The sequence below is a fragment of the Oryctolagus cuniculus genome, chromosome 1 (assembly GCF_051225735.1).
Source record: "Oryctolagus cuniculus isolate XC-2025 breed Fujian yellow rabbit chromosome 1, ASM5122573v1, whole genome shotgun sequence".
NCBI lineage: Eukaryota > Metazoa > Chordata > Mammalia > Lagomorpha > Leporidae > Oryctolagus > Oryctolagus cuniculus.
This window is the reverse complement of record NC_142867.1, coordinates 81,547,486-81,563,121: the sequence shown is the minus strand read 5'-3', so window position 1 is coordinate 81,563,121 and position 15,636 is coordinate 81,547,486. Positions and strand designations below refer to the sequence as shown.

The 15,636-nt window shown below is 40.6% G+C and overlaps 1 protein-coding gene across 6 annotated transcripts in view; it reads right to left on the bottom strand.

Moving 5' to 3' along the window:
• NAALAD2 (N-acetylated alpha-linked acidic dipeptidase 2) overlaps positions 1–15,074 on the bottom strand; it is a 111,480-nt gene extending 96,406 nt beyond the window's left edge. For 2 of the 6 annotated variants that reach the window (XR_016219429.1, XM_089311976.1), the window contains exons 1-6: positions 14,557–14,984; positions 13,792–13,903; positions 6,298–6,484; positions 4,413–4,514; positions 2,978–3,103; positions 551–737 (exon numbers count right to left, since the gene is read on the bottom strand). Coding sequence is in view for 4 of the 6 variants with exons in the window: in XM_089311976.1 (XP_089168102.1) it covers positions 551–737; positions 2,978–3,103; positions 4,413–4,514; positions 6,298–6,484; positions 13,792–13,903; positions 14,557–14,965 (1,123 nt within the window). In the remaining 2 variants the exon portion in view is untranslated. Of the gene's footprint in view, positions 1–550; positions 738–2,977; positions 3,104–4,412; positions 4,515–6,297; positions 6,485–13,791; positions 13,904–14,556 lie in introns of all 6 variants that reach the window. The other 4 variants (XM_089311987.1, XM_017344083.4, XR_016219430.1 and 1 more) reach the window with 3 other exon arrangements.
• Positions 15,075–15,636: the final 562 nt, after the last annotated feature.

The window sequence follows — 15,636 nt, the reverse complement described above, 5'->3', positions numbered from 1 at the left end:
AGCAATAACAAAATGAATCATTGATGTAAATGGTGTGAGTGGGTAGGGGGTTGACAGGGGTACAGGCAGGAAGAATGGAAAGGGATTCTGAAGAGATGACAGAAAACTTATTTTGCAGTAATGGATGTATTTTTTTTTTGGTCTGGTTTGTGGGATATGGTTTCACATGTATCAAAACTTCTCAAATTTTAAATTTTAAATAGCACTAATCAGAAAACTCATTGGTATTTTAAAAAATAAGAATATATTATCTAAAGAGTGAATTTCTTAGGGAATTCAGAAAACCTAATTCCACTTTGAGAAGAGCAATATTCCTCTGGGTATGAGGATCTGTGTTTCTGACCTCTATTCTACTAAAGGTAGGAGAATGCAGCCCACACCTCACAGAAATTTAAAACTAAAACAATAGAAGAGACAATGCTTTTGATTTCCTAGTAATAATAATCAAAAATGATAATTTGAATGTTATTCTTTTGCTATTTGCTTTGATCTGATCAAAAAGGCAAGGGATATTTTGCAAAAACAGTGAACTGATAGGCTCATTCATTACCTTTAGCCGGATAGCCTGGAGTAAGTGGGTCACCAGCACCATTCAAATTTAACACATTTCCTCTCTGGGCTGCAGTGCCAGGAAGATTCCATCCTTTGGGATATGGCTGTACCTCGGGGGCAAAGTAGTCAGCTGGATCTGAGTACAAGATGATCCCGATGGCTCCTGCTAACATGGCATTTTTAACCTGTAGGGACAGTGTGCAAGTGGTGATACAGAAACAGCACATGATTGGCTTACTAATATTACAAAAAGCACCAATCTAATAAAGTAAGGACACTTAAACACTACTTTTTGTTGTCCCATTAACACATTCTGTTATCTTTGCCTTGAGTACATTTTCCCTTGTACATGCCCTAACACATATTTATTCTATATAACAAGGTACCATCTTTTATGTGAAGCATTCCTATTATTCCCAAAACTCAAAATTGATGTCTTCTTTCTTCTTTGTAATTCTGTATTTTGTATAACTTTCTGTTATAGAACATCCTAGAGTTTATTGAAGTAACTTTTAAGTTTCTGTTTTTCCTATTAGACTGAGAGTATTATTGAGAATGTCTTTTTCACATTTAACTATCTGCTCTCCTAAATCTCACACATTATAGAGTAAGCATCTAACAAAATATTTGTAAAACTAAACTGGTATGGAATTTTATTGAGAAGAATCATAGGGTGTGAAAAACTGCCCAAATTGGTTTTGTAAGCATCTTTCTAACAATCCAAATTGGCCAAGGATAGAAAAATCTAGGCCGGCGCCGTGGCTCAATAGGCTAATCCTCCACCTTGCGGCGCCGGCACACCGGGTTCTAGTCCCGGTCAGGGCGCCGGATTCTGTCCCGGTTGCCCCTCTTCCAGGCCAGCTCTCTGCTATGGCCAGGGAGTGCAGTGGAGGATGGCCCAGGTGCTTGGGCCCTGCACCCCATGGGAGACCAGGAAAAGCACCTGGCTCCTGGCTCCTGCCATCGGATCAGCGCGGTGCGCCGGCTGCAGCGGCGGCCATTGGAGGGTGAACCAACGGCAAAGGAAGACCTTTCTCTCTGTCTCTCTCACTGTCCACTCTGCCTGTAAAAAAAAAAAAAAAAAAAAAATCTACCCTATGAGATACTGAATTCTTCATTATCAGAAATATTGTGACAAAAGATGTATAACTATCAAGTATGATTCATTAAAACATATTCCAATATTCAGGAAGAATTTTACTATATATCAGCGGGGGCGTAATGTGTCACAATTTCTTAAAAGGACATTTGATTGTGCCAATCAAAATTCTGAAAGAATATACACTTCAGCAATTTCTTTTCTAGGAATCTATACTACAAAATTCACACAAATCTGGATAAGGGTGTTCACAGTAGAATTATTTGTAGTAATAACAAATTCAAGATAAGCAAAAAATTCAACAGAGAAATGATTAGCTTATCAATTCTATAAAATATCATGCTATCAATTAAATTAGTGAAGTATTTAAATCAGTTTTACAGAAATTATTATTACCAGACATTATCTTAATAAGGACTCTGTGAGATTGGTGCTACTAGTGTTTACATTTTATATATGAGAAAACTTTGGCATACTTATGGTTGGTTACATAAATCACAGTAAAAAATCTGGAGAACAGAGTCCCAGACTAGACCAGCCCTAAGTGGTAAGAATCTTTGGGCTTATAATCTTTTTTGACAGATAGAGTTAGACAGTGAGAGAGCGAGAGACAGAGAGAAAGGTCTTCATTCCGTTGGAGGTACAGGGACCCAAGCACTTGGGTCATCCTCCACTGCCCTCCCAGGCCACAGCAGAGAGCTGGACTGGAAGAGGAGCAACTGAAGCTAGAACCCGGCACCCATATGGGATGCCAGCACCACAGGCAGAGGACTAACCAAGTGAGCCACGGTGCCGGCCTGGGCCTATAATCTTAACCACTGTATTATACAACTCTCAGTAAGCTGATGTGGAAGGATAAACCTGAATTATAGCTAAGGGTAAAAAAATAAAATTGTCTAATGTATAACATAGTCTTTGTTTTTAAAATATGTATGTAAAGTGAGCTTATACATAAATAAACATATGATCATATATCTCACCTAATTAGGTTATGAATAGCTCTTAAGATTGATTATATCTGGGCAATGAATTTACATAATGCAGGGGAACTTTACATTTTTTAGTTTATATAAGTTTCCTTCAATTAGATGTTAAATAGCAAATATTACTTTTGTAATAAAATCATTTAAAATTATTTCCCTTTATAGCTACCTGATGGTACATAAAAACAGAAATTTCTGGGCACACCTAGAAAATAGCACAAAAGGCAATTTTTAAAGCAATCTTGGACATCATGAAGCAATCTTGGACATCATGAATCAAGCTGATTATGTACATTTATAGGACATATCCTCTCCCCTTTCCTCTAGAAAAATAAAACCATACTTTATTTCCTCTGAAGATTTTCCCATATCTTGCAATAACAATCTTTCCAGTGCAGTTGATGTTCATCTCTCTTTCTAGTTTGAAAAAATCTTCAGTACGAGCATAGTTCACATATACAAGATCTCCCTAGAGGAATAAAGAAAGAAACAAATTCAATACTGCTGAAATTAAGAAGAAATAAAGAAGTTTGCTTACAGTATTGCATCACTGAAAGTTTTCTTTCCTTATTTGCAATTAATAAAAAACCCATGATGATTCTGTATTCTTTAGAGGATTTTCCAAATCCAAAGAAGTTAAAAAATGTTAATATGAGACATATTTAAATAGTACATTATGTGGAAGAAATTATCAGTGTATTCTAGATCACAGGAGATAAAAGAAATGTCATTTTTGCCGCGGCTCAATAGGCTAATCCTCCACCTAGCGGAGCCGGCACACCGGGTTCTAGTCCCGGTCGGGGCGCCGGATTCTGTCCCGGTTGCCCCTTTTCCAGGCCAGCTCTCTGCTGTGGCCCGGGAGTGCAGTGGAGGATGGCCCAAGTGCTTGGGCCCTGCACCCGCATAGGAGACCAGCAGAAGCACCTGGCTCCTGGCTTCCGATCAGCGCGATGCGCCGGCTGCAGCGCACTGGCCGCGGCGGCCATTGGAGGGTGAACCAATGGCAAAAGGAAGACCTTTCTCTCTGTCTCTCTCTCTCTCTCACTGTCTACTCTGCCTGTCAAAAAAAAAAAAAAAAGTCATTTTTAAGAGCTTCTGTGGATGATCTACAAAAACAAATCTATCAACTATGATCAATTCAGATTTATAAACAATTACTAGGGGCTGGCACTGTGGCAGAGCAGGTAAAGCCACCGCCTGTAGTGCCGGCATCCCATATGGGTGCTGGTTCAAGACCTGGCTGCTCCACATCTGATCCAGCTCTCTGCTTGGCCTAGGAAAGCAGTAGAAGACGGTCCAAGTCATTGGGACCCTGCACCCATGTGGGAGACCCAGAAGAAACTCCTGGCTCCTAGCTTTGTATCGGCATAGCTCCAGTCATTGTGGCCAACTAGGGAGTGAACCAGAGGATGAAAGACCTCTCTGTGTAACTCTGACTTTCAAATAAATAAATAAATATTTTAAAAAATTACCCGAGCTTATAAAAGCATCTATTGGCATTAGTGAATTAAAAGCATGTTTAATTTTGTTATTTCAGAGTGGCATATGCTTCACGAAGGTCTATTTTAAATGTACTTGCTTTCTTGATTTTTCTGGTATTTTCTTTTTGTAAAACATATTACTTTTTATTTTAAGGGGATGTGTTCATTAGTGCTCAGTAGTAAATAATGGACTGGTGTGTATAACTCACCTAATCTTTTTCATTTTAGTCCTCTACACAAGTTCCACATAACAAAGAAAATTTTAAACAAGAGAACAAACAAATGTCTTTATTTTACCTCTGGCGTGCCTTGGGCTGAGAAAGCATTATATGGCGGTACAATATTTGTAACATTCTCATATCCATCTGGTGCAGGTTCAAGGGATGTTGTTTTGAAAATCTAGCAAAAATGGAAAGACTCAAGTTGAAAAGAATAATTTCAGGTTGTTATAAAAGTTTAATCCATTTTGCCCTCAAATATACACTTTAGATTAAACATCCTGGAACTAGGTTCTAAAAATATGTAGACCATGTTGAAAAGCTTTATTTTTTTTGTTTGTTTTCAAAATAATAGAAACTTTTACAAATGCTAGCAATCCCAGCTAACTTAAAGCTTCTTTATAAAGTGAAAAAACGGGGCTTCAAAGGTGGAAGTCTCCTGAGTTTCCTTTTTTGACTGTTTTTCCATCTTACTTTGTGGGCCTCTTTTTCTCCTATCTTTATTTAAATAATTTTTCCCCATATTTTACCTCCAGTACACTACTTGACTCATTCTATGTTGCCTTCCTGTGAAAATTTCACAAACAGCCAATATGCTTATGATGCCCAGTTTTAAAACTCATACACTCACATTTAAGAGCTTGATTGTTATTATCTTTCTTCTGACTCTCCAAATCCAGGCCTGTTTCTAGTCTGGGAGTCATCCTGAACTCACTTTTTGCTTCTTTTCTCCAATCAGTCACTAATTAAGTTCTACTAAAATGCTCCCTAACTGGTTCTCAGATCCACCCTTTTTCCTCAATCTAGCTAACATCCTAATTCAAGACTGTATCATCTTTTATCTGGACTGTTGTCTTAAGATTGCAACTTTAGAGGCCGGTGCTGTGGCGCAGTCAGTTTTAAAGCCCAGGCCTGCAGCGCCAACATCCCATATGGGTGCCAGTTTGAGTCCCAGCTGCTCCACTTCCCATCCAGCTCTCTGCTAATATGCCTGGGAAAACAGGGGAGGATGGTCCAAGTGCTTGGTCCCTGCTCCCATGTGAGAGACCTGGAAGAAGCTCCTGGCTCCTGGCTCCTGGCTCCTGGCTCCTGGCTTTGGATTGCACCATTGCAGCCATTTGGGGAGTGAACCACAGGATGGAAGACCTCTCTCTCTCTGAATCTCTCTCTCTAACTGCATTTCAAATAAATGAAATAAATCTTAGGGAAAAAAAAAAAAGACTGCAACTTTAACTCCTTCTCTAGTGTAAGTATAATCAGCAGACTGCTCAATCTATCTCAGATTCCATTCTACCTACACCCTCCCCCTGCTTTGGACTTTTGTCACTGGCTCCTGTGGACTAAAGTTAATTTCTAAGACCTTCAAGATAGCATGTAAGTCCTTTTATGACAGTCTGCAGAACATATCTACTCGTTTTCCTTTAATCACAGCCTACTTTGTGTTTAAAACGTTTGAAATGCAGATCTTAAATTCTCCCAATGCTACTAAGCTAGTTTATGTTTCTAAGGCTTTGCCAATATTTTATTTTTTGCCTAGAAAATTCTTATCTTGCTTTCCCACATGAGTAATTCCTTGTGTGCTTTCATAACGTATCAACACTTTCAGGAAATCTCCTCTAACTCACAGGCTGGACTTAGTGACTTTTTGTGTGTGTGTGAGATAAACAGCCCTAATAATACTGTTCATAACACTTACCATATTGACTTGAAGCAATGTATTTCATTGTCAGCCTCATCTGACTTAAGCAAAGCACCTATGTCCTAACTTTCCTTCTGGCCTCAGGGCCTAGTACCATGCCTAATGCCTACTAGACTCTTAATATTTAGCTTGCATATCATCAATTTTTTAAATGTTATTTTTATTGGATTATTAACAAACTTCTATTTTTACTTGATCCTACACTCCAATCCACATAAAAGGGTGGATTTATAAAACATGAAAAATACCAACAATTCTGTATCACCTCAATTCCATGTTCATTCACAATTGATATATAGTTGGCATTTGTCTCATTAGGGTAAGAGAGAAGAACATCATAATGAACCAACTTGGCTGAATCTAGCCCAAATTTCTTCCACTGGGTTTGAATTTTCTTGGCGAGCAGTAAATTTTGTTCTGTTCCTGCCAGATGAGGAAGTTTTGTAAAAGAGCTAAAATGAAAATAAAACACAAGAAGGAGTTAAAACTATATTCAGATGATGTGCTAAAGACTATTTTAGATGCATTACTCAACCTTTAAGCCTTAAGTTATCATTTCCATATCAGAGATACGAAAAAAACCCAGCCAGAGATAACAACTTGGGTATATGCCAGTTTTAAACATGTTTGTACACAACTGCAGTTTCCCCATGGTGCTCCCTCAGAAAAGAACACACTCATAGTTAACAGAATCAGCACAGGCCCAGATGTGAGAAGACACTCAGGAAGAGGGTCACACTCCTATCCCCATGGTGCTCCTTCTTGCTGCTCATCCACAAATAGAGGGTATTTTGTAAAAACAAAGCAAAATAAAAGTCTTAATGTTTACCAGGGACCAGAGAGACACACTTCTTCATTTATCTTATAGTCATACTTCTATTAATTGTACTATGGCTATAGTTGCTGATTTTTATCATTGAGCCTAACACTTCTGTCTGAGCTTGTTGAATTGAATTTAGACAGTGTCCTTTCAATTCTGTGGGTAAATCACTTGTAGTGTTGATGTGGCCTCATAAATGCATTTCTTAGTAAAATCGGTTTTGCCTCAGGTAAATACTTTTTTAAAAAATATTTATTTATATTATTTGAAAGGCAGAGTTGCAGAAAGGAGAGGGGCAGGGGAGAGGTCTTCCATCCAGTGGTTTAGTCACCAGATGGCCGCAACAGTTGGAGTTGTGCCAATCCAAAGCCAGGAGCCAGAAGCTTCTTCCAGATCTCCCACACATATGCAGGGGCCCAAAGATTTGGGCCATTCTGCATTGCTTTCCCAGGCTACAGCAGAGAGCTGGATCAGAAATGGCGCAGCCAGAACACGAACCTGCACCCATATGGGATGCCGGCACTGCAGGTGGTGGCTTTACCCGCTATACCACAGTGCCAGCCCCTGGGTAAATACTTTTAAAAACATTTTCCCAACCCTCTCCCACTGATATTAGTAAAGCAATTACTTTTATAAAGTGATTTTTAGCTAACCAAAAGACAAAAGTAGAAGGAATTCATCTTTATCAAAAACTTATCATATATTAAGCCCTCTACAGACACATTAACATGTGTTCTCATTTATACTCAGAACTCATCTTTCACAGACCCCATTTTTCCAAACAGGAAACAGAGGATGGTTGAGTAACTCATTCATAACTTCACATCTAACAAATGCTGGGACTGGAATCTGAAAGTATACCTGTCTGATCTTGAGAAATACTGATATTTCTAAATAATTCATCTGTTCTTACTACCTAACTCCTTAAAATCCCTTAAATCTGCTTAAAATCTGGGAGTCATCCTGAACTCACTTTTTGCTTCTTTTCTCCAATCAGTCACTAATTAAGTTCTACTAAAATGCTCCCTAACTGGTTCTCAGATCCACCCTTTTTCCTCAATCTAGCTAACTTCCTAATTCAAGACTGCATCATCTTTTATCTGGACTGTTGTCTTAAGATTGCAACTTTAGAGGCCGGTGCTGTGGCGCAGTCAGTTTTAAAGCCCAGGCCTGCAGCGCCAACCTCCCATATGGGTTCTATCCCTTCCTACACTTTGTATTATGAAGCTCACCGCCCCACAGGGCATATAAATTCCTTTTAGATATGGTCCATTCTTCTACCTTTTCAGCTTCACTTCCGACTACTCTATAAAATTTTCTGCTCTACATCAGAGAGTATATTCATTTTCTCCTGAAGTGATTGTGCTCTCTCTTACCCCTTACCTTTACATGGGGCCTTCTCTCAGACATGCATATATCACATGTACTTGACTCTCCCTCCCTCACCGTTTTTACTTCTCCCTCTCTCCCACCTGCAAAGTACTCATCAGCCACTAGGACTCCTCAAGCATCTTCTTCCCTGGGAAATTGTCCTTCCCTATATCATCAAATGAAAACTACACATTGTAGCTGTTTAATTCTTACAACATTTGTTTTTTAAAATGTACTAATGGAGTTGGCACTGTGGCACAGCAGGTTAAAGCCCCAGCTTGCAGCGCAGGCATCCCAAATGAGCACCAGTTTGAGACCTGGTTTGCTCTACTTCCAATCCAGCTCTCTGCTATGGCCTGGGAAAGCAACAGAAGATGGCCCAAGTCCTTGGGACCCTGCACCCACATGGGAAACCTGGAAGAAACTCCTGGCTCCTGGCTTTGGAATAGCTCAGCTCTGGCCATTGCAGTCATTTGGGGAGTGAACCAGCAGATGGAAGACCTCTCTCTCTGGCTGTACCTCTCTCCGCAACTCTGTCTTTCAAATAAATCTTTAAAATGTGCTAATGTGTTTATACATATGATATTTTGTATACTCAGAAAAATATGAAGCCCAGCATTGGGATGCAGGGGGTTAAGCCACAGCTTGCGAAGAATGCCAAGTCTCAGCTATTCTGCTTCCAATTCAGCCCTCTGCCAACGTGGCAGGGAAGCAGGAGATAATGGCCCAAGTACTCATTTCCTACAAGTTTCTCATCAGGGTCCAAGATGGGCATTATAGTTCCAGGCAGCACATATACACTCAATAATGCTTACGAGAAACAAGTACAAGCAAGAGCAGCTAGTACCTCTTGCAGGTTTCATTTAACAGAGGAAAATACTTTGTAGAAGACCTTAACTAAATGTTTTTCTCATTTCATTAGGTCACTCTCCTCTACTTAAACCAATCATTGCCAAACGGAATAAAATTATTACCTGCCTATGAACAATAAAAAGATTCCTAGATCTGGAAGATGACAACATCTGATAAATACAAGCCTTCCTGGAAGCAGGAAAATACGATTGAGGCCCTGTCAATAAGAAAGTGGTTGGGTGTAATGAAATTGTTAGTCTCTTTAACCCAATGTAGAGCCCCTCATTTCCTTCCTGAACTATACTATTGTGTTTACAAACCCTTTATATCTATAATGAATAGATCAATAATAAACCAACAATTCTCCTGTGCCTCCAGCCCCTTTACTGAATGTTTAATTTATCTGCTTGCTTTAACTGGTTTTCTCTGAGGGCCTTGCCAAGCTGTTCTTTTTCACATGCCTCCGTATATGTCAGAGCTACAAGGCCTTTCTTATATTTCAATGGAGTCTTTCTTATATTTCAATGGCTCTTTCTAATATTTTTCCTTCATTTTCTTTAAAAGTAACAGCTCTTTTTGAAGTTCATATCAAAAGTCACCACCTACTGCATGTTGTAGGTGTCATTATCTCCAAAACTTAGATCATTCCTCTACATTTAAGTTGTGGGCACCTAATTCATTGTATTTCCCTCTGTCCCTATTGGGTCACTGTTCTTGGCATGTAATTTCTGTATTCAGTTGGACACAAAGGAAAAAAAAGCCAACACTGAAAAGAAAACTATTCACACATAACTTGTCACTTTATGGATATTAGAAATTAAAGAAAAGTGGGGTCAGCGCTGTGGTGCAATAGGTTAAGCCACTGGCTGCAGTGCCAGCATCCCATATGGGTGCTAGTTTGAGCCCCAGCTGCTCCGCTTCCAAGCCAGCTCCCTACTCATCTGCCTGGGAAGGCAAAAGAGGATGGTCCAAGTCTTTGGGTCCCTGTATATATGTTGGAGACCTGGAAGAAATCCTGGTTCCTGGATTTGGCCTGGCCCAGGCCTGGTTGTTGCAGCCACTTGGGACTGAACCAGAGGATGGAAGATCTTTCTCTGTGTGTGTATGTGTGTCTGTCTCTCTCTTTTTTTTTTTTTTTTAAGATTTATTTTATTTATTTGACAGGCAGAGTTACAGAGAGAGGTAGAGATAGAGAGAGAGAGAGGTCTTCATCTATTGCTTCACTCCCCAGATGGCCGCCATAGCCGGAGCTGTGCTGATGCGAAGCTGTGCCGATCGGAAGCCAGGAGCTGGGAGCCTTCCCAGGGTCTCCCACGTGGGTACAGGGGCCCAAGGACCCAGGCCATCTTCCACTGCCTTCCCAGGCCACAGCAGAGAGCTGGATCGGAAGTGGAGCAGCCGGGACCAGAACCGGTGCCCACATGGGATGCCAGCGCTTCAGGCCAGGGTGCCAACCTGCTGAGCCACAGCGCCGTCCCCCCACCCTGTCTCCCTCTCTCTCTGTAATTCTGACTTATAAATAAATAAATAAATAAAATCTTTTAAAAATGAAATTAAGGTACTAATAATATAAATAAGCATGACTTTTAAAGTTCAATTAAGGGGCCAGCGCTGTGGCGCAATAGGTTGATCCTCTGCCTGTGGCACAGGCATCCCATATAGGCACAACTTCTATTCCTGGGTGGTCCTCTTTGGATCCAGCTCTCTGCTATGGCCTGGGGAAGCAGTAGAAGATGGCCCAAGAGCTTGGGCCCCAGCACCTGTGTGGGAGACACAGAGGAGGTTCCTGGCTCCTGGCTTTGGATAGGCTCAGCTCCAGCTGTGGCGGCCATTTGGGGAGTGAACCAGTGGATGGAAGACCCTTCTCTCTGTCTCTCCCTCTCACTGTGTGTAACTCTACCTCTCAAATAAATAAATAAAATCTAAAAAAAAAGTTCAGTTAAGAGCATCACCAAGTTTTACCATTGATAGCTGATGCTCTCTTATCAACACTTCATGTTATTCTGCAGGCACAGTACAACAGTGTTAACATCTTATCTCATATTTTTAAGTTGTACAAATTTCAATATAAGCATTTTGTCCCACTTGGTAAGACATTCTGCCATTTTACTTCATTGCATTAACAATACAGACAGATTGTCTCTTCAAATGATATTGATCCCACTGCCTACTCTTTCTTTTTTCTGTATCTCCAAAAAAGCACCTAAAAGCAGACATTTTGAATTAGCTTCTTGATATGTGATTTGTTTTGGCCATAAGTCCGCTCAAATTTCCTAAGAACAGTACAATTGTTTTCATATGCTAGCTTATTCTAATTAAATTCACAGAATGGAACATTGTGATCTCATCAAATCACAGCACAGAAGAGGAAATGCACCATTGTGTATGCATTTCACTCTGTAGAAGATTCTCTAGGGCTTATCTGGAATCTCAAAGGAAGAGAAGAAAAGAATGTGTAGAAAAATATTTTAAGAAATAGTTAGCAAAATCAAACATTCCTAAGCAAGAAGAGTTATTTCAATGAATGTTGTAGGTGGGTGTTTAATCTAACAGTTGAGAGTCTGGCTAAAATTCCTGTGCCCCACATCAGAATATCTGGCGTCACTACCCAGCTCTGATTCTTGACTTCAGCTTCCTGTTAATGTAGACCCTGGAAGGCAGCAAGGATGGCTCAAGTACTGGGTCCCTGCCACCCACAAGGGAGACCTGGATTTAGTTCCCAGCTCCTGGACTTAGCCAGGCCACGCAGCCCTGTCCATGTAAACATTTAGGGAATGAACCAGTAAATGGAAGCTTGCTCTCTCCCATTCTATATACATTCTCTCTCTCTCTCTCTCTCTCTCTCTCTCTCTCTCTCTTTCTCTGTGTGTGTGTGCATGTGAGTGTGTTTGTGTCTTATTTTAAAACAAACTGTATCATCAACCCTCACATCCAACCACCCACAAAAATTAACTTGAAGTGGATCTTTGACCTATATGTGTAAATTCCAATTATAAATCTTTATAAATGGAGACACACAAACATCCAATAGGCTCATAAGAAGATGTTTAATATCCTGTCAGAAGAAGAATCCAAATTAAAAACAGTACAATATCACTACTCACCACTAAAACTATCATAATTAAGACAACTGACAGTGCTAAGTATTGGGCATGCTGAGCAGCAACAGCAACATTCACATGTGGTGGACAGGAATGCAATGTGATGCAACCACTTCTGAAGTTGCCTTGGTGGGACCGCTGTTGTGGAATAGTGGACAAAATCCCAGACTGCAACACCAGCATCTCATATGGGTGCCAGTTAGTGTCCTGGCTGTCCTGCTAATGGCCTGGGAAATGCAGCAAAAGATGACCCAAGTGCTTGGGTCTCTGCCACTTCAAGGGAAACCTGGATGAAGATCCTGGCTCCTGGCTTCAGCCTGCCCCAGCCCTGGTCATTGTGGTCATTTGGGGAGTGAACCAGTGGATTGCAGAGCTCCCTCTCTTTGTGAATTCACTTCAGCATTTTCTTAAGAAGTAAGACATATGTTTGTCATCCAACTCAGCTATTCCAACCCAGCCATTCCAAGGGAAATAAAAACATAAATCCACAAAAAGACTTGTAATCATACATTCATAGAAGCTTCACTCACAATAATAAAAAACCAAGAGCAATCCAAATATCCCTTGACTATACATTGGAGTATATCCATAAAGTGGAATACTATTCAACAACAAAACAATGATACCTGCAACAACCTGAGTGAATCCAAAATCATTACTCTGTATGAAGGAAGCCAGACACAAAAGTGCATACTATCTAATTTCATTTATATAAAATTCCAGAAAATAGAGATGAATCTATGGTGACATAACAGTGACCACTGGTTGCGTATGGTCAAGGAAGAAGGGAGGAATAAACTGCAGAGAGAATAACAAGTTTTTTTTTTTTTGAATTTTGACTGAGAAGGTTTGCTGAATACAGTATAATCAGTCAGAACTCAAATTATAGGTTCTATAGAGATGCAGCTTATGTAAATTATGTTTCAATAAATCTGATTTTTTAATGGCACTCCTTTGAAAGTCATCCCAGAAATAGATGCCATAGGTCATTGACCTCAAGGAGTTCATAATCCTTCCCCTGAATGTCAGTAACTCTTGTTCATGTTTAGAAATTGAAGGATATGCATTAATGCCTCTTTGCTTTCATTTTGTTTTATTTGTGAACAACAAATGTATATTTGCAAGATGAGATAATGGTTTAACCTATGGTAGGCAGTTACCTTCTTTCCACTAAACCAGTGAATCAATACCACAAAACTCTTCCTGACAGAATATGATGTGTTAAAAAAAAATGCTGATTAAATTCAGGCATGAAGAAGAAATAATAACATTGAGCTGCGGTCCAAAGTTCCATGAATTGCATTTTAAGAAAAATATATTTTTATTCAGAAAATATAAACAAAAAAACCAAATGAAGTTGAAAAATCTCTCAGTAGGACTACCAGATACCTTTTGATAAATGAAGTTTTGGGAAGAAAGCTCTATTTCTGTAAAAGGAATGGATTTCAACTTATTAATGGTTTAAAGAGAGGCTTTACACAACCATAAATTAATGACTGCTACCTAATTTCCACACAAAGATATCTCACATACATGTAACCAGATTTAATACACATTACACTCAGCAATGTTTTAAACAGTATTTTTAAGATCAAATATGCAAAAACAAACTCACCGAAGAAATGATTTAATGTTTTCAGCTTTCATTTCTGAGACCAGTTTCCACCGTATACTTTGATGATAGCGCACTGAAGTGGTTGTTCCTTTGAAAGGCTTAATGAACCAGCCTGAGGGAAAATACACACACACACACACACACACACACACACACAATCGCTATGGTTTTTCAAAATCAGAAGAGAAAAAGTGCCCCCCCCCCCCCCCGCCATAGATCATGGTGGGCTTTAAAGACAAATGGGCCCCATTAAATGCTGAAAATCTTTTAATCCTAATGTATGATGCAATTCTGAGTTGGTTGAAGTTTTACTTTAGTATCTGCTCTGGTTCTCCCCTGCAGATCTAATATGCAAGACAGTGCTTGGCACACACAGCCTCCTTCCACAGACACTTAAAGGATGAGGAAAGTTCAGTTATTTGCAGTGCCCTCAGATACGTTGGTATTTCTGACTCCGTATTGCTTGGAAATGAAACCATCTTTCCCATCTCTGAGAATAGTGACAGCTCTAAACTGTCTTTCCAAAAGCCCCTAAGGGTAGCCGGAACTCAGCACTGAGTAACACAACACACTACATTGAATTTTTACTTCTGCTGAAATTTCCAGGGTTCCCCACATGAAGCTCACTGGACCTGGCAAAGGCCAGCCTACGGCCCAGTCCCTTCCAGATGCACGCTGCTTTCATTCCCCTTTGCACGGTAGCCGCCTTCCGGAGGCTGGCCAGCCCTGGGTCCGCGGTGCGGGGGTGGGGAGTTTGTAACTTACCCACCATAAATCCCGCCAGGAAAGATGCCAGCGCTGCAGCCAAGCACATCCAAAGGTACAGACGGCCCCTGGAGTTGGCCATTGCTTCTTCCGCGCGGAGCCTCGAACGCCGGCTGCTGTCGGTAGCCTGGGAGCTGCAGAGAAGCCAGTCCAGCGCGCGCGCCGGGAACGCGGTGAGCAGCCTCGGACCTTGGCCAAACCCGCCCCCGCCCTCCTGATCAGTGCAGAGAGTGAAAAAAAGCTGGCAGCGCTGGCCAAGCTTGGCCTGGCCCCAGCGGTCCCCGGGGGCCCTCAGGGGTGGGAGAGAGAAAGCGCTGCAGTCGGAGGAGGAATTCTTCCTGTTGGCAGGCAATTTTCTTTGTGTGAATCCTGTAAAGCCCGGCAGGGGCTGCTGAAGTGTCCTAATCATTTCCCAAATAACTCAGCTACTGCTGCTTTGCCTTCTGTATCTCTAGAACTGCGGAATCTGGGCTCTGCAGCACATGTCAGCATTGTTTTTCCTTCCCCATTCCTGACTGTTTCCAGACTCTGTATCCTAGTTTCAAGCTAGTTTCAAACTCACTGTCACATGTTAGTACCTTAACACCAAAACTCACTCACTTGCCTTCTTTCCTTCTTCACCTAAACAAATCTCCAAATTTATATAACTCTGTGTCCTCTCCCTTAACTGAGGTTTTTACCTAACTCAAAGTAGTAAAATTAGCCATTGAAAAGGCTTTTTACTGTCAAGGCCATCCTTAACAAATGCCGTTCTCTCTGTCCTCACCTCTCTGTTCCAATTACAAACCACTTCTCATTAAATATTTGTAATATTTGAAAAAAAAAGATTCTTGGAAGTGGAACTCCTGCATCCATCTTTTTCACAGTGCAGAGGATAATTTTAGCAATCTATGATTGACTTCCTATAAATAAGCAAAAAATGTTCAGGGGAAACAAAATTGTGGAGTGGACTTTGAAAGAGAGGACACAGCTGGGATTAGACTCCAACCTTTATTGCATTGTCTGGAGCCCTGATGGCTTGAGATAAGGTTTGAGATAAAGCACCTTTGCTTCTAACAAGATGCCAGAAGAGTGTAATTT